General features: G+C 38.8%; 1 protein-coding gene across 1 annotated transcript in view; it reads left to right on the top strand.

Moving 5' to 3' along the window:
* Positions 1-22,740, top strand: part of BMPER (BMP binding endothelial regulator) — a 217,616-nt gene that overhangs the window by 11,559 nt on the left and 183,317 nt on the right. The window contains exon 3 of the mRNA XM_032778745.2: positions 16,442-16,541. Within this exon, the coding sequence (XP_032634636.1) occupies positions 16,442-16,541 (100 nt within the window). The remainder of the gene's footprint in view (positions 1-16,441; positions 16,542-22,740) is intronic.

Genomic DNA, 22,740 nt, shown 5'->3' on the forward strand with positions numbered 1-22,740 from the left:
TTTGTTTATTTATTTATTGAGAGGGTCTAGTAGTGATTGGAGAGCTTCAAAAAGAGGAATTAAAGATCTTGATTGTCTTGATTTTGTGCTTTGTTTCTTTAGTCTGACTGAGCCATGGCTAGTGATTATGTATAATTGAGGAGGGGTGGGGAAGAAGATGACTTAATTGATAAACAATTGCTTGAAGGCCACCTAATGAGGGTGTTTTCATGATGCCAGTTAGTGAAGCACCTGCAGGCTGTACCTTTAGGAATTCACTGCTATAGGAGGGTATCATCACGTCAAATGTTGTGGCTGGAATTTTAAAAAGGACCATTAACCTAACATGTAGCTGTGCAAGCTAAGACATTGACAAGGGTAATCAAATCACATACTTAAGAGTTCTATTTAATGACTTCTAGGGGGGAAATGTTTTTTCTTTTATAAGGCACAACTAATTTTTATGTTTATAACTTTTTTTTTTAATATCTGATGTTGGCTACTGCTGAAGTCAATCTACAAGAACTGGTGGATCAGTGATCTGAACTCGTAAATGCTTTCATGCTAAAAAATGCATGCTGAGTTGCAAATGTGACTTGCAATAGTTTAGCCTAGAAACAAGGATTTTTTTAAAGTAAATTTTTGAAAGAATGTTGGAAAATTTTAAAAATTTTCTTTAAAATATTGAAAGAGTAACTGGTAAGAACATATTTATTTATTTATTAAGAGCAGAGGCCTGGTAAGACTTTTGCTCTAGTCTCACTAGGCATATATGGGGAAAGGAAAAACATTATGAAGTTGAGATTTAACAAGTAGCTAGTGTACACATGCAAAAATATGGTTTATTTAACTTTAACATATATACAGCTGCTGGTACATAATTTGATTGACATGTGGTAAGGTTTCTAATCCACAAAGAAAGAGCTCTGTTACCTCAGTAATAGCTGTGGCAGCATTAAGAATCTCCAAAATTCTAGGGTGTGACTATGCCTTCCATTCATTACACAGGGTGATGTGTTCAATACCTTATTGTTTATAAAATTAGGGGTCTCCTTGTCACCCTCAAATCTCTTGGTGTGTTAAGCCAACCCACATACTGAAATGTACAAATGTCAGAGTCAAAAAAGGGAACCATATAATAAAGGGAAGCTCACTGGAAATCAGCCATTTTTGAGGGATGAAGATGTGTTCCATTGGCTCCTGTCTTTTTGAGCACTGTTATCTGTTTTGTGCCATGCAGCATAGGAAGCTTTTCTGAGATTGGCATAGTTTCAGGCATATTGAGAAGAGCTAGATAGGACTTCACTCCATGAAAGTTCTGTGTGACTCCAGAGCCAGATGTTGTATAGCACTGTTTGTAAGGATTTTAAGCATCTTCCAAAATTTTGCACTAGTCATGTGCATTTGTAGGTGTGATTCATATATGACTAGGGCCCTCATTTCTTTTGGCTGAATGTTAAAACGTGTTAGGAGTTCTCATTGTTACACATCCCATTTAACACACCATTTAATGTCATCTTAAAGTTACTAAGGCCTCTCGTGCACTATTATTGTGGAATCTCTGAATTTTAGACTGACTTTTCCTCCTCTGCTTCCTTCCTGCGTTTTCCTTTCTGCTTATATAATAATATTGCTGTCGGAATGCTGTCGCTTCAGACTAATCTGTGCCATTCCACACAGTGAAATCATTGGTGGCTGGGTTTCTAGCTCTGTGGATTTTTGGCCATACATAATCCCCTTTCCCGGCATTTGAGGCTTATTATTTGGGCTAACAAGATGCTATCTGCAGTCAATACCAATGTAAATATAACCAGCTAGCAAAGATCTTATTCACACCTGATATATCATACAGCCTTTACAACCATCAAGAGACATAACTGCAGGAGCCAGTTCTAAAGCAGGTTGTGTTCTCAGTCTCACAGGGCCCCTTACAGGCTGTAAGAATTGCTGGTGGTCAAGGCCAACCATGCAGATGTCTTTAAAGTGTCCCACCGGTGACCAAAAGTCACTTTGTCAAGATGACAAATGGGTTGTGCATAGCTCATTCATGCTGTTTCTTCGGTCTGATGTCAGCTCCATTTATTTGTCAAAGCCAGGTATTTTTGTTACTTCCAGCAGTGCAAGTGGAGCCAGGGATAGGGAGGAGAAAAAGGGAACACAGTGTATGAAAAATATATTTGTATTGCTTCTGCTCAATTTATTATTATTATTATTATTATTATTATTCATAAGCTTTGGACATTCTAGACTCTGTTTGTACGTGTGTGAAAGAGAAGGGAATTTGCTTTCCAGAAGTGAGATTGGCCCTGCAAAGCTGAGATTTCTGCCTGAAAAATTCAATGGTTGCACATGGTTATGCAATATTAGTTTCTTCTTTTAGACACAGTAACTTTCTTTCTAGAGAAACATTTACAAATAAATATGTAATCACCTGGGTCTGCTTAGCACCACAAGGCATTCTGAGTGTTTCTCCTTCAAAGAGCCAGATCTGAGCCTCTTAACTCATACTGGTGGTTTCATTGACTGCAGTGAAAGTATTCGTTGTGAGTAAGGACTGCATAAACTAGCCCAAAAGTAGTAGTAGCCCAGCCACAAAATGTGATCATGAAGCAGAGACACACAAAGAGAAGATATGTCAAATAAGGTGCCATTTTTTCATAGTCACTTTTCTGACCATGACCTCATTTGGGCCCTGACTCTGATCTCATTATATCAATTGGACAAGGATCAGGCTCTTTGAAAAGCCAACCACCGAGATAAGCTATCCATACAGTGATTAGCAACTGCCTCAATGTGACACTAATAACTGCAGCACAAAGCTCAGTCCTGTTTGACCTGAGGTTATCCAGTGCAGAGAAAGGAGGTAATGTGGGGTGAAGGCCAGAGGAAAAGATCCTGAAAATTCTTGCCGCCTCCAAAAAGTCCAGGTTGAAATGGCCAAGTTCCTTGCACCTCCCTTTTAACCTGCTCCTCTATGGAAACTGGCACAGCACTGCTTCCCCTTTTTGTCTCAGCAGGCCTAAGTGAATAATTCTTTCTTTTTGTACAAAAAGCAGGGTCAGCACTTAACAAGACTTGAACAGGGCTAAAACAGCAGTGTCTGGAGGCCATGTGCTTATAAAACAAACTCTTGCTACTTTCTTTTGGGCTACTATTTTTATTTTGTGGTTGTTGCTCAAGCACTTTGGTCCTATATGAAAATCTGCTTAAATGAAGAACTTCTCTGATGCTGTCCTCTTTTTTTTTTTTTTTTTTTTTGTGATCTACCATTTTTGAGAAACTTTTAGGACTCCCCTTGATTATTTTTTTTAGGTGGGAGGGGAGGTGGTATGTGTATTGTGGGACTCCCTGAACAAAACCAACAACCACCATACTTCTTAAAAGTCTTTTGATATTATTTTTAAAGGATAAAAAGAACCCCTTATGAATCCCCTGTTAGTGCTTTTGGCATACATCATATTTTTAAGGATACAATACCATGAGAACACTGTCATTTGGTGATGTATTGGGGTAATATATCATCAGAACATCTTTTCTTTAGAGGATACGGGCAGTAAAAGACCAGGCAGATCAGCAGGGGATCATTTTTTTTTCTTTCTTTTTCTTTAATCTAACTATGTTTTTGGGTTGTACAGAAGTGAATTTCTTCATGGGATATGACTTGTTGCAAAATAAGCTAGGAGGCCCAGTGGGCTTTGTAAACCCTTTTAAAACTGCATGGCTTCAGGGGTTTCTTTGTTCAGAGTTTTTCATACAGGCTATAGCCTTTAAGAAAGCCCCAAAAGGCCACTACCTGAATCTCCAGTGTAAAAGCTTAGCTAAGCAGACATCAGATACAAAAAGCAATAAAGGTTGCTCTCAGACACAGTGATGGGTAGGTCATTGTTCAGACAATATATTTATACATTTATTTCATTAAAATAACTGAGTTAATGCAACTGTTTTAAATAAATGTTCAATAAAGTCATATTACAGCACTAAAAGAGAAATTAAGGACTATCCACTTCGTGTACATAGATCAAAGAGAAACACAGTGTATGGCTTCATCAGAAAATGGAAATCTTGAACTTGAGGACTGATGTGTTTCTGGGGTTTTTCTGTATTTTCATGGTGGTGTACTTCACTTTACTGCAATAAAGCCAACCCTCGGAAATAAACAGAAGACAGGCAATGGGGCCAAGATGGGAAGAAATAGAAGTGGAAGGGTTGCTCTGCTGACGGCTTGGAGTTGACGGAAGGTTCAGAGATTGAACAGAACTTGAAACTTTGGCTTGGTCAACATTAGAAAACTTGCACCAGTATAATTACATTGGTTTAAATCCAATCTTTTTAAACTACTGCAAATCCCTAACATAGAAACACTTTGAACAGTTTAACCCTTGCTTAAATCAGTTTAGTTAAATTTGGTAACTGAACTATGCAAACTTCAAAGGTTATTCTAAGCAAAGGTTAAATTCGCTTAAGTTTATCTACATTAGGGGTTTGCATCAATTTAGCTAGATCAGAATAGTTGTACAGTATGCGCAAGAGACACACAGCTGTAACTGGGGAAAATAGAATGTTTTCTTATTCATAGACTTAAATTCAAACTGACACATGTCCTATTTGACCAAGGTTCTACTTGTCTTACTTACTGCTAATTTGCATAAGATTCAGCATGGACAAAGAGCTATTTAGTATTTACTAGTGTCAGAGGTGTTGCCGTGTTAGTCTGGATCTGTAAAAGCAGCAGAGAGTCCTGTGGCATCTTATAGACTAACAGATGTATTGGAGCATGACATGCATCTGACGAAGTGGGTATTCACCCACGAAAGCTCATGCCCCAATACATCTGTTAGTCTATAAGGTGCCACAGGACTCTTTGCTGGTTTTAGTATTTACTATTACTCCTTTAATAATGCCAATACTTAGTACTTTGAGATCTACTGCTGGAAAGGCTATATAAAAGCGCTTAACAAAGGAGGTCAGATGTAGACTTTAAAAGAAATATAAAACATATTTATATTTAATTTTAAAAAATACCCTAATAGAAGATTGTAGCTAAGATTTTTAAATGCACACATATCAGGAAATTCAAAGGTTTGGTTCCCACAGAACCATAACATCACCTCCCAACTTTTACCTGCCTTCCAGTTTATATGTAATATTTTGTGGTGCTATATAGGCTCCCAAGTTTGTACTGAAACCTGAGGTCCATGTCCCTATTGACAGAGTGTTTCATATTATATTCTGTTGAATGGTGAGAAGCTTCGCCTTTGACTTCACTAGAACAAAGTGAAGTGATTTGACCGTAGAAAAATGTTTTAGTGGATAGAGCACTGACCTAGGAGACCTGGGCTCTATTCCTGGCTCTACCAGTGACCTTCTATGGGCAAATTACTTCACCTCTGTGTGCATTGGTTTTCTGTCTATCTTGTCTATGGTAATTATAACTCATCAGGACAGGAGCCATCTTCTAATATGTGTTTGTACACTATCTAGCACAGTGTTTCCCAAACTTGGGACGCTGTTTGTGTAGGGAAAGCCCCTGGCGGGCTGGGCCGGTTTGTGTACCTGCCGTAGCCGCAGGTCCAGCCGATTGAGGCTCCCACTGGCCGTAGTTCACTGCTCCAGGCCAATGGGGGCTGCTGGAAGCGGCGTGGGCCAAGGGACATGCCGCCACCACTTCCAGCAGCTCCCATTGGCCTGGAGCAGTGAACCGCGGCCAGTGGGAGCCGCGATCGGCTGGACCTGTGGATGCGGCAGGTACACAAACCGGCCTGGCCCGCCAGGGGCTTTCCCTACACAAGCGGCATCCCAAGTTTGGGAAACACTGATCATGCATAATAGGCCCTTGATCTCACTTGTGCTTCTAGATGCTACAGCAACACAAATAAATAATCATATTAAATAAAGCTCCTTCTACTCATGGTGCTGCAATAGCAGGCCACTGGGCTGTCTTCAGGGAAGATCAGGCTTGCAGCTGACCACAGAAGTCAATTTCCCCAAGCTGGTGAGTATCAGGCACATTGCAGAAATGATATGTTTGGTCTAAAGGGTGGTGAGTACTGAACTACTTGTACATAGTATGTGATTTTTTTGGTTGTGGTGGGGAATATACATCTGCAGTGAAATTTGGGGGTCTTCTTTCAGCAAGCAAGAGCTTTGTTTTTAATTGTGCTTCCTGGGGGAGAACTGAAATTCTGAAGGGAGTAGTTGATACTGGCAGAGCTCCACTGTGGAAAGATCTGTAGCACTATCCCTGCTCAATGTCAACAGTGGCCTGCTGCTTTGGGCATTTGGGACATAGGAGCCTAAGAGATTATGAAAATGTGGAAACAAGCAAGAAACTACTGTGTGCTGTATTTGAAAAAAAGTGGTTTTGTGTTCACATGAGGAAATTTTTTTTTGCAAGCACTGAGTTGACATTTGATTCATGATGAAATATCATTCATATCAGTATAACACAACTTTATGCTGAAAACCTGGTAACATTTTTACCATGAGCAAGCCCCCAATCTACAACATTTAAGCATATGCTTAGTTTACTCATGTGTGTGCTTCTATTAAAGTTAATGGAACTAGTCGCGTGCATGAAAGTAAGCATATGCCTCAATGTTTGCAGGGTATAGATTTAAATTTGTAAATCAAGACACCATTATTGTTTTTTGCAGAAAATTGTCAGTTTCACAGCAAAATATTTTTCCATTTTGCACCAAAACAGTTTTTTAGCATACTAAAACAAAAGTATCTTTTTACCTGCAAAAGTTTTCATTTGTATAATTTAATCTACATACAAATTTGAGGGGAAACAATGAAAATGAGAATTTTTTCTTACCCTTCTTGTCAGTGGTGAGACATTTTCTCACACCCCACTGCTTTGTGAGTGCTTTCTCCTCCCTCTTCTCACTCAGTCTAATTTTTCAGTTCTTACTTATGCAGAGAAGTGCTTACTGAAGAGATTAATCCCACTGAACTCAAGCGGGAGTACCTGACTGTGTAAGCAATACTCATGAGAGAAGGTTGTAGAACTGGAATTTGAATCATAAGCTAAGCAACTGTACCAAATAATCAAGGGTGGGATTTTCAAAAGCACCTGACTTCAGAGCAGATGTCCCATTAATTTTTCTATGAGAAGTGTGCTCCGAAGGCTGTGTCTGCACTAGGGAACTTACAGCAATGCAGCTGTACTGATGAGCAAGGTATCTCATGTAGTCCCTCTATGCCAATAGGAGAGAGGTCTCCTGTTAACATAATTTAATCCACTCCCAATGAGTGACTGTAGCTATATCAGTGGGAGAAACTCTCCTGCCAACATAGCACTGTGCAACATAGCACTGTGCACACTAGAGCTTATGCCAGTGGAATTTATGTCACTCAGTGGGGTGGATAATCCACCCCCCTGAGCAACATAAATTGCACCAGCGTAAGTGGTAGTGTAGACATAGCCTTCTTGGGTGCTTTTAAAAATTTCACCCCAAATTCTTTAAGGATGATTTTTATCCTTCTTTGAAAGCTTTCAGCATGACTTACATTATTGTTTCAGAGGAGAAATGCACACGGGCTCCTATTCTGCAAAAATTTAAGCATGTCCTTAACTTTATGTTGTGTGGGGTAATCCCACTGAAATCCAGGCATGAAGTTAAGACTGGACTATCTGAAGAGTGCAATAGTGTGACCACCATAACATAAATAGTGGTTGGAAGTAACTGCAGGATTGGGCCTTAATATCAGCTCATATTTCTATCTCATCTGTCAGTCTTCCTTGTTTCCCCTTTCTGCACAGATTTTTTTTGTTTGTTTAAATGAAAGTTGAGGTAATAATTTTCCTGTTTAACAAAGAGGCACAGAATAGATATTTAAAATCTACATGATTCAATATAAGTCTCAAAAACAAACCAGAATGTCGCAGTGGAAATTTACCCTTTGACAATCAGCATCAGTGATAATCTTACAGCCAGTTCTACCCCTGTGGTGGCCAGTAAAACAGTGGACTCAGAACATAGTCAACTGGATCACTCTGGTGCATGCCCCCAAGAAACAAGGGCTCCTCATCTTTTTCTCTTCCAAGCCAAATGCAGGCTACAGTAAGTAGTCCTCCTAGTGGTTGTTCTGTGAAACAGCAGAGACCCAATAGGGAATCCAGTAGGAATTTGGCTGCTGCTGCTGCTTCAGACTGTGGTTTGGCACAAGTCCTGTGCAAGGTCTCTGCCAAATGTTCAGTTGTTTTTTACGCTTTCTTTTCATGTTGACATTTTATTTTACTGTACCATGTGAGCTTATGACTGTTAGTCTTGATATACTTTGTCATTAGAATTGGGTACTATGCACAGAGTTCTTTGATGGAAGGTAAAAATATGAGCTATAAGTTGCAAACGAACAAATTATGATGAGAGGAAGCTCCAGAAAAGGCAGCATGAAGTTCTAGCACTAAAACAGCGTCTGTCTAACATCTTTTATTTAAATGAATTTTCATCTCCTTTGCACTTACTTCGAAGAAGAGAATTTCAGTGGCAAGGTTTGGGAGAGGTGAAAAAAACGTGGGTTCCAAACAAAATATTCTAAACTTCTCTTGAACATGTTAGAAATATAATTCTCCAGGTGTTGGACTCAATTAATACAGGAAAGAAGATTCAGTCAGACTCTGCAGCCTTTCCCAAAGTCCTTTATTCCATGTGAGTCTGAGATTCTGAACATGAATCCTACATGTCTTTGCTGAGTGGTCACAAGGGAGTTACATCAGATGTGGCAGTATTGTTAGAATCAGCTTGACCCCTTTTAAAAAATTACTTTTTCCCCAACGCTAATAAAACAAACCTAGCTGCAGTCTAGTTATGGTCTCTCCCTTTCTCTCTGAGTGTGTATGAACATTAAATTAAAAAAAAAATCCCAGATGTGAATCCATAAACCATCTGTTTAAAATAACTATTGTGTAGGGCTATAATTACAAGTTATTTATTATGAATCTTGGGATCCTATTATGGGTTTTGACTGACTCACAGGTTTCTGATTTAGCAAATGGTTTATGTATATATGAGCCACGTTTCTCTTCTGCACTTTTCAGTGCCCAAGTGCATGTCCTTTTAATGAAACAAACAAAAAAATACTCTCATAAAAGCTGGCTTCTGCATGTTGCAGTCCGAGAGGGTTTTCTCTTAAGAGCAGCATTATCAAAGAATCTGAGAGCTTTCAACAGCTTTGGAAACAATGTTGACAACACAGATGCTGATTTGGTAATATAGCTCTCCTTTGTGTTGCTAGTTAACAATTCCTTAAATGTATGGCTTAGACAAGTAATGAAATGTTATGATTACTAGAGGGCGGAACTTATTTGGAAGGAAAGGGCTTGCTGTTAAAATCCATTTGGCTCAATTGTTGGCTCACCCTGCTGCACCCTTGCAAAACTCATGGGGAGGAGAAAGAGAAATTTAAATAAGCAGACTGGTGGTACATGTTACAAGCAATGTTTTGGAAGGCTGAGTGAAACCCCTTACCCCCTATGGGTCATCTTAATTATCACTTCAAAAGGTTTTTTTTTTCTCCTGCTGATGATAGCTCATCTCAATTGATTAGACTCTTCCTGTTGGTATGCATACTTCCACCTTTTCATGTTCTCTGTATGTGCAAATATCTCCTGTCTGTGTGTTCCATTCTGTGCATCCGAAGAAATGAGCTGTAGCTCACGAAAGCTCATGCTGAAATAAATTTGTTAGTCTCTAAGGTGCCACAAGTACTCCTGTTCTTTTCGCCCCCTCAAGAATTCCTCCTTGTTTGGTAATGTTTTATCTTACTCTTGCACACTATGGGCCTAGGAGATCTGCCTTGTATAACACCAGACTACAACAGACTAAACAATGATTTACCAGCCCTGCTTTATCTTCTGTCTTGTATGAATGATATGCATAGAGTTAACCCTTTCCTCCACATCAAGTCCCCCAGTCTTGAGTTTTGCTAAAATGTGCTCTTCTATGAAAGACTAAAGCACCATAACAGTATATTCAGCAATAGTTTAAGGGCTAAAATCTTTCATGGAAGAAACAAGTGCAACTCCAAAAGCTTCAGGGGAGTTATGCTTGTTTATGTTGAAAGCAAGAGGGCTTTATGGTTAAGGCACTGGACTCAGGAGATCGGTGTTTAATTCCTATCCAACCTTAGGGAAGTCGCTTAATCTGTCCATGCTTCGAATATAATAAAGAGTCCTTCCCTTTTTCCTCCTTTTGTCAGTCTTGACTATTTAGACTGTACACGCTGTTTTATCTCTTCGTGTGTGTTTGTACACACAGTGTGGCCTGAATCTTTTTTGAGGTATCTAAGTCTAGCTACTGGCTACTTTAATACAAATACTAAGAATAATAATGTCACAGCTGAATTTGACATGAGATGTTTGTCCTTTAGAATTTTGATGTCAGTGGTGCTTTCCCCCTTTCTGTGTGCATGGAGAAGTCTGACACACAGGGAGGCTTTCAATAATATATGTTATAGTATTACTTGTACTTTGAAATTCAGAAAAGTTATTCTGTAAAATTCCATGTTGGGACAATCTTTTTCTTTTTTCTTCTCAGTTATTTCCCAAATTTGCTAATATGCCTTTTCTAACCCTCAGATCTAAGAAGTGATCTTGGAATGTGAAAGTCATGATAAGTTCTTATCTACCTCTTCCATAATCATCATCAGTGATGAAGATTCTACAATCATGATGTTGTTGTTGATAATGCATGAAGCAGAATAGGATGCAACTTGTCCTGCCATTGTTTTATTAGTTCTATGGTGCCAATGATAATAAAACCTTTTCTTTGGCAGTGAAGTAAGGAGATTTAAATCAGATTTATGGGGCCAAATATGAAATCTTTAATCAGGACCCAATTGTATCCCCTTTAAATGCAAGCAGAAGGCTCATCCTTACACCCATCTCCGGGCCTTGGCATGGAATGGCTGGGCAGCCACCTCCAGACTCAGAGGAAGGTCAAGATATATGTGAGAAGAGAGGGAATTAGTGTGCTCAGAGGAGGAGTGGGTGGGCAGGATGCAGAGTTATGGTAGAGGGGATGCAGCAATCCCTGGCAATCAGGAAAGAAAGTTCATCCAAACTGAGGTGTAATCCTGTTTGGTCACCTTCTCTGTCACTGCAATAGTGATTCCTCCTTTAAATTGGGGTCCCATGGGTAGCTGATGCTTTGGTAGCATGACTCCAATGGAGCTATATTGCCACAGAGCCGAGGAGGCCCATGGATACACAGGGTCTGCCAGGATCGCCCTTTCCTCTTGCAGATACCTTGAGATTCATGAAGTCTATAAATCAGTTTATATGATCTGTATTGTATTTGGGCAAATCCTCTCTTACCACCATTGCCCCCGATGAAATAATTAAGCAGGAAATTTTCTAGGGGTAAAGTGTAGAGATTTTCTTCCCTTCGGCTCCTCCAGTGGATTTTTATTCACAGGAGGGGGTGATAAAGCCCTCAGTTTTTATTCTGCCTTTTCTGAGGCAAATGTTCATTAAACTAAATGAGGATTTGCATGAATCATTTTGAATATGGATCTCAGGAGTTGGTCCACAGGTAGCAGATACTGTAGGTTTGATTCTGTTCCCGCTTACACTGTTTTCAGCCTGGATCAAATCAGTTTAAGGCATGAGTGTTACATTGGTGTAAGTAAAAGCTGAATTTGGCATACTGCATTGATTAAGAAGTTGTGGAGCCAATTTCACTAATGTGCTCTGATTGCTTTGTGCCAATCCAGCATTGCAAAACTGCCATAAACTCAGTTTAACTGGCCGATTAAATCCAGGTTTATGGTTGCTTTGCAACACTGGAGAGGTGCAAAACTAGAGTAGTGTGTCAGTGAACCTGTCACACTAGTTACAATCTGTTACAATAGTCATATTTCTGATTACAACTGCACGTGAGTTAACAACTTTAGGGCCTGATTCTCATTTACACTGATTTCACATTGATTTCAATAGTTACTTCTGGTTTATACTGGTGTAAGAATCAAGCCCTTTCTACTCCCCACCAGATTAGGTAGTGACTGTGAGAAGAATAAAGCTGTGGTTTTTAAGTCCAAAAGGCTTGTAATAAAAGCTTTACACCTTCCTTCCTCAAGCACCTTGAGCAAGGCCACAGGAAGCAAACTGAGGCAAAGGGTGATGTGCAGAGCCTCCTGTGCTTCAATTTTCTGATTGACATTTTTCTATCTCTTTGATTTTTTTTCAGTCTCTAATTAAGCCATAAAATCCATTGAGAGACACACTAGCATCTGGTAAATGGCCACCTGTGTCATTTAATGGACTGGATTAGTAATTATAGGTGGAGTTCACTTCAGAGGGCTAAATTTAAGACAGGAATTTCAAGTAGAAAAATTTTTACTTTAAAAATGTGGGTTTTTTTTGTTTGTTTGTTTTTTCTACCCTTGTTCAGTGCTAGGGTTGTTCAGTGTGGTTGACAATCATAGGGGAAAACCAAAGACTGAGGCGCTAACATGGATAAGCCCCTTTTCAATTTAAACCAATTTTTACGAAAAAATTCCTGTGTTTTACAAAAAGTGTTGTTCATTTTCACCCTACTTTTGTATCATTCAAATATGTAAAAATAATTGGTGTTATTTAGGAAAATACAATACATTGCATGAGATACATGTATTACATGTAGTCTGTGTGTATATGCAAAGCTGCCTGTTGAAATAAGACTATGTATTTGTCTAGGAGATGCACACAATAAACAAACAGGGAGACACACACGCAAGCTCTGAAGTGCATGAACATCTGAATATAGTAATGAATCTCACACCCACTATGTACACATTTCAAGCTGTTAGCAGATAACAGTTTAAAGATTTGACACTCTAAAGTGGGAGGAAATTGAAAATCTGTATCAGAATACGTTTCAGACCACAAGGAAGTATTCAAAAGTTTAAAAAAAAACCTACAACAGGAGAAAAGGATGAAGTTCAGTGTATGTGCTGCAAACGGTGTGGCCCAATTATTAATGTAAATATTTATAGGCTAATAGTTCAAAGTCTACAATGGGAAACTTTATTCAAATGAAAAGTTTTATTTGGGGATTAGATACATTGTTTTCTTAAACTCCAAGGTGGCATTGAGTTTTGAGTTCTGTTTTAGTTCTGCAGCAAATGACATTGATAAATGGAATTCAAAGCATTAATCCACTCAGTATTTTTCCCGCTTGTCTTTCTGTCCACCAAAATAAACCCTGATATTTACCCAGAAAAATTATTAATAGTTTTTGACACTGTTTGTCACCTATTTTTATTGTTGTGGCAATAAACACTGATAAATTCCCAAGAAAAATTGAACTAAATAAAAGTTGAAAACGAAGGGCCCTTGCAATGGATTACCTAGTGCTTGCTATACATTCCTGTGTTAATTCTTCTTAGTATATTCAGTGGTATACTCCACCTTGGTCACTGACTTTTCTTTATAGGATGGTGGCTGTATAATATGTAATTATTTTACCCTCTTGGGTAGTCAGATTTCTGAACAGTTTGAGGACAAGACATAAATTATAAGAACCTCTTACTAAGAAAGGCTGGGATATTGCCAAGAATGCTTATCAACATTGGCACATGGCAAGAGGGTTGTGTGTTTTTTCATTGGGGTGCAGACCTCTCCACCAGTATCTGTGCTTTTTTCACTTTAAAATAGAATGACTAAAACAGGCAGTGTATAGGACTATGTCTTGAGAACCTCAGGAAACTTCAGACAGCTCAGATTGTGGCTGCCCACCTAAGTGGGATTTCCCACATGGAGTACATCAAATATGTGATCTGTGGTGGTTGCCAGTTGTTACCTAGGTAGAGGTTAAGCTGTAAACCCTATTTAGTTTGGATCCTGGACAGTTTAGGAACTGCCTGGATCTCTTATGATCCCAAGATGGGATAAACTGACGGCTGAAGCAAACAGCTCCCTGATTTAAATGAGTTAGGGGCTGGTGGCAGGTTGTTAAAGGAAGTTCTACACCAACTTAGCTCCTTGGTAGGGTGATCAGATGTCCCAATTTTATAGGTCCAGTCCCGATATTTGGGACATTTTCTTATATAGGTGACAATTACCCCCCACTTCCTGTCCTGATTTTTCACACTTACTGTCTGGTCATCCTACCCCTTGCTATGATAGATCCCAGATCTGATGGCCTTCAGGTAATGTTGCAAAGCTTTTTTGTTTTCCTAAGACTTTCCTGAGGGGATTGGGAGTTGAGAAGGATTTCAAAATAGTTTGGGGGAGGGGTAGGAAGGGAGAACCTTTAACTGCTTTTGTGCCAGCTCATATTCAAACAACAAAAAAGAAAGAATAATTTATTACATATTTCTAAAGAATTATTGTTCCCAATTATTTGATCATGCAATGAGAGATGATACATTAGAACATTTTGAGCCAGTGGTCGCTCCATTGAAGTCACTGCAGCCACCTCAATTTATATCAGCTGAGTATTTGGCTGTGTATGTCTACTTACGTGTATATGCTATGCAGTGTATAAATTTGTGTGTAACGTAAATCAAATGCAAAAATAACCCTTGGAGTGGTTGTCCTTTGCCTTGCACTTTGTGTAATAATTTATACCAGTGCAGTGTAGGTGAAAGGGAGTGGAGAATAAGAACTCCTGCGTTAACCCAATGTAGAAACTGACACATTTAAACACAAAAATGTTAGGGAATGCAAAAGTTATACTTGCAAAGTAATCTTATGGGCTCAATACTGGTACTGAGTTGCTCCTGGGAAGAACCAGACCCCCTCAATTCTCATTGAATCCAAGGAGTTTTAGTTTACTCAGCACAGTGCAATATTAGGCCCTAAGTGAAGAAAATGTTTACTGAATACAAATTATTCATTAGATCATCTTTTAGTCTTTATTTGCAAATTATGTATTAAATGATTGGATCTTAGAATCTCCCATGTATGACAACTAGTTAAACACTGATTAACCCTGGACAAATGAATCACCAATAAATGGATTTGTTGTTGTTGTTATCACTTTCCCAATTAAGCAGCATTAATGATCATTTACTCTCATGAGGCATGAAATCTATTCCCTGGGAGATGTTCAAACAAAGCAGCAATCCCAAATAGATATAGCTGTATTAAGACTCTGATTTAGCAGAACACCTAAGCATGTGCTTAATCCCATACCTATTTAGCAAATAATTGAGTATGTGCTTAATTTTAAGCATATGCTTAAATCCCACAGACTGCAATGGGACATAAGCATATATTTGAAGTTAAGCATGTGCTTAACTTTATCAGGCCCTAAGTGCATTGTTATGTGTGTACAAGGCTTAAATTCTCCCTGAGTGTTTCCCAGAGCCCCGGGGCTCGGGGCTTCAGCTCGTGGGAGGCACCAGTGCTGGTTTGAAAATATTTACAGAGCTTTGCTCTGGATGGCTCCGGCTGAATTTAAGAGGGGTGTGTGTGTGTGTGTACAGTAGAACCTCAAAGATATGAACTGACTGGTCAATGACACACCTCATTTCAAACCAGAAGTACGCCATGAGGCAGCAGCAGAGACCACCCCCCCCCCCCAAGAAAGTGTGTGTGTGTAAATGCAGTATAGTACTGTGTTAAATGTAAACTACTAAAAAAAAAGAAAAAAAGTTTAAAAACAAAGATTTGACAAGGTAAGGAAACTGTTTCTGTACTTGTTTAAATTAAGATGGCTAAAAGCAGCATTTTTCTTCTGCATAGTAAAGTTTCAAAGTCAATTAAGTCAATGTTCAGTTGTAAATGTTTGAAAGAACAACCATAATGTTTTGTTCAGAGTCACAAAACTTCTGAGTTATAAACATGTTAGTAATGGAGCTTGTTCGTAACTCTGAGATTTTACTGTATTTAAAACTGCTGTCATTTTAGAAATAATAGCAAATGAAAATGCTTGAAACACTTGTTAATATGGCCCTATTATCAGAGAGTTGTCCCTGAACTATGAACTTTTCATAAATATCTCCTCACTTGGCATTTATATTTCTTTTTTATTTTGTATCGAATCCATTCAAAACTTAGTTATTATTTGGCTTGGAACTTTAGATGGTTGCACTTTAATTCATGTACTATTCAGGACTGTTGGACAGTTGTGAACAAAAATATTTGTGCACACAAGGAAGTCTTGGACCAGGTACTCCAATAGTTTGAAATATAGTTTACAAAAATATTATCATTTCTACAGTATACCAGAAAGTAATATTAGAATGGGAACAGGAATCACACATTTCCTTTGGCATTACTTTATCTAGGTTAGATCTCCTTCTAATGTTGTGCTTTCCGCCCTCCCACCCTCGTCCTCTCTTCTCAGTATGTACCATAAGGGAAAAATATTGTCTGTTTCCGTGAGGGGACTTCTGATTATTTTGAATCACAAAGGTCTCTTGTCAAACAGGGAGTGACTTACTAAACCCATATTTCACTTCTGAAGTGTCATGAAATGGAAAATAAATGTTTGATTTTTGCTTTCAACAACTTTTACCTTTTTTTGCGTAGAATAAAGAAGTGACATGCAAACGAGAGAAGTGTCCGGTGCTTTCCAAGGAGTGTTCTCTGGTCATTAAGCAGAGAGGAGCCTGCTGTGAGCAATGCAAAGGTGCAGTTTCCTTCACATATTCTCTCTTTTTTTTTTTTTTTAAGTTTCTTAGTTCTTGAATTTGTTTTGCCATATGCAGAGTGAAGTCTAAAGCTTTTAATCTCTGGCTACTGGTGGCCCCAAAAATGGCAGTAATTTTAAGAAATCCCCAAGCTATGGGGAGACGCATAGTTATAATATGAACACGTAAATTAGTTAGTTTCCAAGATCTCATAATACCTTAGAAACAAAAATGCATTTTATTTCATTAGTTGTGCTTTATTATTATGATGAAATTATAATAATATTCCCAGAGGAAGGATGCCAACCTGAGGCTAAGCAGTAAATGGAAACAAAATCTTAATAGCATTAGTGAAACACACTCAAAACATTTGGAAGGACTGCCAAGTTTCCCTCAGAAGATGAAGAGTCCTTGTTGCTGCTACCTTATTACCCATATCCATTACTTTTCTATCCTGTCTCCAAAATAATTCCCCATTTCATTTGAAGGAATTCACCCTTCCCTTTCCAAAACTTGTTTTCTGCATGTTTTCATTGTTTGTTATCATGATCAACCAATATAAAGATCAACCCAACCATCATTCCCACCACTAATAAGAGATTGCTGTGGTCAGAAGTGAAGTGATAGCTGGTTTGAACATTCAAGCAAACCTCTTTCTTCCCCGGATTAGATATTTCACATTTCACACCTACGGGCTCATAGGTTTCTGGCTTCTGGTATTCTTTGCTGTCTCCTCCAAGTGAATAAATATGCAGATACTTACTCCATATGCTTCCAGAAGCTCCCTTATCCCCTCTTTTTCAGTGAAGAAAAAGAGAAGTGCAGTTCAGAAAATAACATGGCAACTGTTATTTCTGCATTTCTGTTTAAAACAAACATTCCCCTCACCAACACACTGTATTTTAGTTATTGAATTCTATTAATATACATGATAGCAATGAGCCATAAATCTTGTAAAAAGTTTAGACTTTAGTAAAAACTACTTGCATCTGGTGATAATTTAAACCAAAATTTCCTAAAAAGGGAACTAGGCAACAATTCAAACAACACATGCTTAGTTCTCTGCTAGAATTTTTCATCTTCAAAGTGCTTTAGAAATTGAATTAGCTAATTGTTAAATTCCCACTTTTTGAGGGTGTGTCCTTTACTATACAATACATGAATTGTGGTAATAAAGAAATACGTTCTTTACATAATTACCATACTTATACAAGTGATACATTTTGTAATTAAAGTCAGTAGACACAGTGAGGTAATATGCCATAAAACATTGTAAAACTGTTGAGAGACTGCTCAATAGTACTCAGTTGATGAAGTAAAGAATTTCAGATTCAGCCAGCTTTTACTTTCTCTACGTATTTATTTATTTTATTCCGCAGTGGTGGTAGGGGTGATTTTGGGATGGAAGTAGGGTAGAATAAGTTGCTGGGGAATTCTGAATCCAAAACCCAATGCAAACATTCTGCCACCCTGCTGGACAAAATATAATGGCAGGAAAACAGACTACTCTGTAATTCAGGCAGAAGAGACATGATGGATATGTATTTTTCCTGGATGGTTAAAGACATTTGATGGCTGATCTATTTATGCTGAACGTGCCTGGCAAACCCAAATTCATAGATTTGTCTAAAACTCTGACACTTTTTTTTTAAGCCAAGGAAAGAGAGAGGCCCACCTTAAAATGACATTGACATTAAACTGTTTCCTAAAAAAGTATAAATTTATAGTTACAAGTTTCATTGACACAAACTCTGCTGTAAAGCTAAAGCAAAATATAATGTATAAAGTTCCTAAACTATGTTTTGAACTGATTGGAAATCAAATCCCCATGTTCATACCAGATGGATAGATGGTTGCTTTTTTGCATATGAAATTACAAACAAAAATCCAAGTTAAAGTACATTAAGGTTATGAATTCAAGGACTTAAAAGTTAGGAAAAGCAAAAATTTAAGGTTGCCCATGGAACCTTGATTTCCCTCCTTGTGGGTCTTTCCTGTGTAATGAATAAGGCAGAGGTTCAGTGAAAAAAGTAGTATGTGAAGTAGTATGTGATTTAAAACTTGATCAGAACACATATGCACAAGGGGCAGAATTATGTTTGTAGGGGGAACCTTAAATTCTGGAATTTTCTATCTCTTGAGACCTTGGCTTTGCCCCTTAAATAATTTTATATTGTAATTTCTTAGAATTTTTAAAGCTTTTTTAAAAAGGGTGACCGCTATTGGGTAAAATTGGAGTGACCCTCCACAGCATACACCATCTTCAAGGTTTGTAACCTGAACTTTCAGCACTGCTTGAGCTACAGAACTAACTGGATTAGCTGGTAGCAAATAAAGACTCTTCTGCCTGTTATTTTGCGGGGGGGGGGGGGGGGGGGGGGTGGAAGGGTAAGGGGAGGAAATAAACCTCTGGGATATGTCTTTGTGGACAGCCTGGTTTTTTGCTTTGTCTCTCTTGCCCTCCACCCAGGAGGCTGGGGAGAGCTCCTGTCCCATGTGGTGGCCCCCAGAGGGGCAGTGTAGTGTGTCTGGGTGGAAGCTGGGGATCCCACTTCCCTCCCTCTTCCTCTACAGCTCCCAGGATGTACCCTTGCTTTAGTGGTAGCATGGGACATGGCCTCAGAATATTTGTATTCAGATATTGTTTTGGTAGGCTGCCCCCCCTCCAACTCAGGCAAGAGAAATAAACTGTTTAAAAATTATCATTTCACATCTCAGTTAAACCTGAACAACATTTCCTGAGACAAAGAAAAGGTATTTCTTGAGCCCAATGGATTTCTCCATGCATAATTTCAAAGGTCTATTAAAAACAATAGTGGCGTTAGAGGTTTCTCAACAAGTCACCAGAATCTTTTACAATGGAAAGTGTTGGGCAACCGAAACATAGAGGTTGTTACTAATTTACCTTGTAATATTCTTTGTTAATGCCAGGTTTCCCAACCTTATGTAGAAATGGATAGTTGGTTATTGTCATTTAAAATATAAAGGTGTCTATAATATCATGAACTAATGGTAGGGAGTATAATTTCAAAATTGGCTTTGTGTATGAAAGAAGAAGCCAGTTTCAAACAGTTTGTGATGACCATAAAAAGGCAGGAAATCTGGTTGTTTTGTTTTATTATGTGGGAGGCCTCCTAATGATTGGATTTTGGGACTGTAATACTTCCAGTTCTGTAGTCCATGTCACCACAGCAGTTGAAAATGGGATTTTATGCATTCGATTATGCATCCAGCTGAGCACTCTGCTGAATAGCTGCATACTGAGCAGTCATCCCTTGCTACTAATTGCACACTTCTGTGTGATATTTAAATGTCTTCTAGCAGTTCTTCTCTGCTTTCACTGAAACAACAAAAATCTTACCTGCCTATGCAATGAGAGAGAAAATTAGTAGCAGGTGAAAGCTGCTGAGATAAAAACAAGATATTACCCTTAAACCAGTGGTTTTCAACATGTGGACCTGGGGGCTGGGGATCTGCAGATTATGTGCAAGGGGTTTGCGAAAGATTCTTTTTACCATAGAACAGTGGTTTTCAGCCTGAATCCCAGTCCAGCATGTCCCATCACTGTAGCTTGGGGTGGGGGAAGTGCCTTTTCTCTTCTCTCATTTTATTCAGTACATTTAATGAAAACATATGAGGTCATTGAGGATTATAGAAATGGATTTGGCAGCTTTTTCGTATGTAGCTGGACAGATGTCATTTTAATTTGGGGCTCTCTCCATCTCTTAAAAATAAATTATTTGCTCTCTGAATAAGTGTTTGTTATTAGTGGATCAGAGATGGATAAGATGTGTGTACTATAACTGTGAGCCACACTCCACTCTTTGTTCTTGCTAATGTGCATCTCTCCTGGATGGCTATGAGAGTGGAGTGCAAAGATGTAGTACGTGGGAGGCTAAGGTGTTTGTTACTTTAAGGGCTTGTCTACGCTATCTGTTGGATCGGTGGGCAGAGATCGATCAAGTGGTGGTCGATTTATCGCGTCTATATTGACTGCTGAGCGCTCTCCCAACAACTCCAGTACTCTACCAGAATGAGAAGCGCAATTGGAGTCGACAGGAGAGCATCAGCTGTCAACTTACTGCAGTGAAGACACTGCAGTAAGTAGATCTAAGTATGTTGACTTCAGCTATGCTATTCACGTAGCTGAAGTAGCATATCTTAGATCGACCTCACACAATAGTGTAGACAAGCCCTAAATATGTTGTTGTAGGCTGAGTCTGGTGCTATCTTTTACTTTTCTTTATATGCAGTTTGTTCTGTTCTGCACTCGTTAATTTTAAAAATATTTGTAATATTTAAGTGTTTGTGACATATGTGCTCCATTGATAATCCTTAAAAATAATCCTGTTTTGTCACACAAGTGGATTATAGCACAGGCAATGACACACTGCAAGCCTTCTTGAATATCAAAATATCTAGTTATAATTAACACAAACAAAATTTTTGGAAGTGATGTTAAATTTCAAGATTCAGAGCTTAAAACAGTCTGTAACTATTAGATTAGAATGAGCCCAAACATTTCTAGGTAGGAGAGTGGGGAGGCCAGATTATCCTAGATCTGTGGTGTTTTTACACCTTCCTCTGAAACATCTGGTTCTGGCTGCTGTCTGTAGGTCTAAACAGCATTTAAACACCCGTGGCTGGCTCAGGTCAACTGACTTGGACTCATGGGTCTCAGGCTGCAGGTCTGCCAAATTGCTTTGTAGATATTTGAGTTTGAGCTCTGGGACCTTGTGATACTTTTGTGGTAAGACTCTTACAATCTTTGCATGTGGATAGATCCTATTTTTTTGTGTTTATCTATTATCTACTGTATGAAATGTGAAATTCTCCATTGTTTAAAGACTGTACAAGTTCAGGAACTAGTCGCACTATAATAACATATTTTGTTGTTCTACCATGTTCATGTCAGATTGTAAAAGAGTGGAATTCATTTGACTTCATACAGGTGAAATATAGGGCACCAGTGAAGGTGAATTTCAGCTGCCTAGAGAGTGGGGGCAGAGGGCAGACCTATATCTGTTATGTCCACTTTCACTATGGTAATAGCTGTAGCTTCTTGGACAATATTATGGGGCCATGTAACACAGAGCCCCTGGGTCTCTCTTCTGACCCACCCTACTTGTTGCCATGCTCGTTGTATTATGTAGGGCTAGTGCAGAGAACTACTCCTTGACACACAGGGCTGTGGAGGGGTCTTTATCAGTGGCCCCTCATGCAGCCCAAATTCAAATTGAAATGTTGTGGTCCTCTGCACAAGGGGTAAATATTATCTCAGAGCATTCTTAAGCTAAATCCTCTGTCACCTCACATTAGTAGCTGGGTTGGGAGTTGGATATATGCATGGTAGGCTGAGGTAGCCTTCATAGATAACTATATGGCATCTTCCTTGCCAGGAGGAGGAGTAATGAGGGATTTATGCAGATGTAAATCCCTAACCCCATCCCACCCATGTGCTGGCTCCACACCCAGCTGCTGTTATGCTATGCTGTTTGCCCAGTATGTGGGTCCTTCAACATCTTGCGTGCAATGGAACTGCAGTAGTTCAGCTGGAAAAAGGACTCTGTGGCTATGCAGGAGGGAGCTGGATTTGTCTCTTTAATGTTGGGGTTAAGTGATGTGGAGGACATTGCACAGGCTTTCTGCTCTGCATATATATCACACCAAGGGAAGTATAAGCAGCAGAAACAAATGAGCCTCTAAGAAACATGTTTTTTGCACATAAATTAAAAAAAGAAGAGGAATACTAGCTACATTACTTAAACAGAATTGTCTCCACGTAGAATTTCAGCATTTGCGAGGAGGTGTCAGTGATTCTTTCTTTAACATTATGAAATATGTGAAAATAGATTTAATAATATCCACATATGGGATTTGCAGTTCTCTTAACTTGGCCTACAGGTTTAATGTCAGTGACGTACAGCTGAATTTGCAAGGGGTTTTTGGCTTGATCTGATATTTCTGTGCTAGTTTGTCTGGGCTTTTCCCTGAGGAATAATTTATCAAAAAATAAATAAAACCTGTCTTGTGACTGTTTTCTTTATCCTGATATTTATTTTTCATGCCAATAGAGAGGTTACTTTTTAAATAGAAGGGGAGGGGAAAAAAGAAAAATAGGAAAAGAAAGATGCTTTAGAAACGGGGGACATGGAGCCAACCTACAGTATGTTAATCTGATATTTTCTCCTGGGACTA

This window comes from Chelonoidis abingdonii, chromosome 2 (assembly GCF_003597395.2).
Source record: "Chelonoidis abingdonii isolate Lonesome George chromosome 2, CheloAbing_2.0, whole genome shotgun sequence".
Taxonomy (NCBI): Eukaryota; Metazoa; Chordata; order Testudines; family Testudinidae; genus Chelonoidis; species Chelonoidis abingdonii.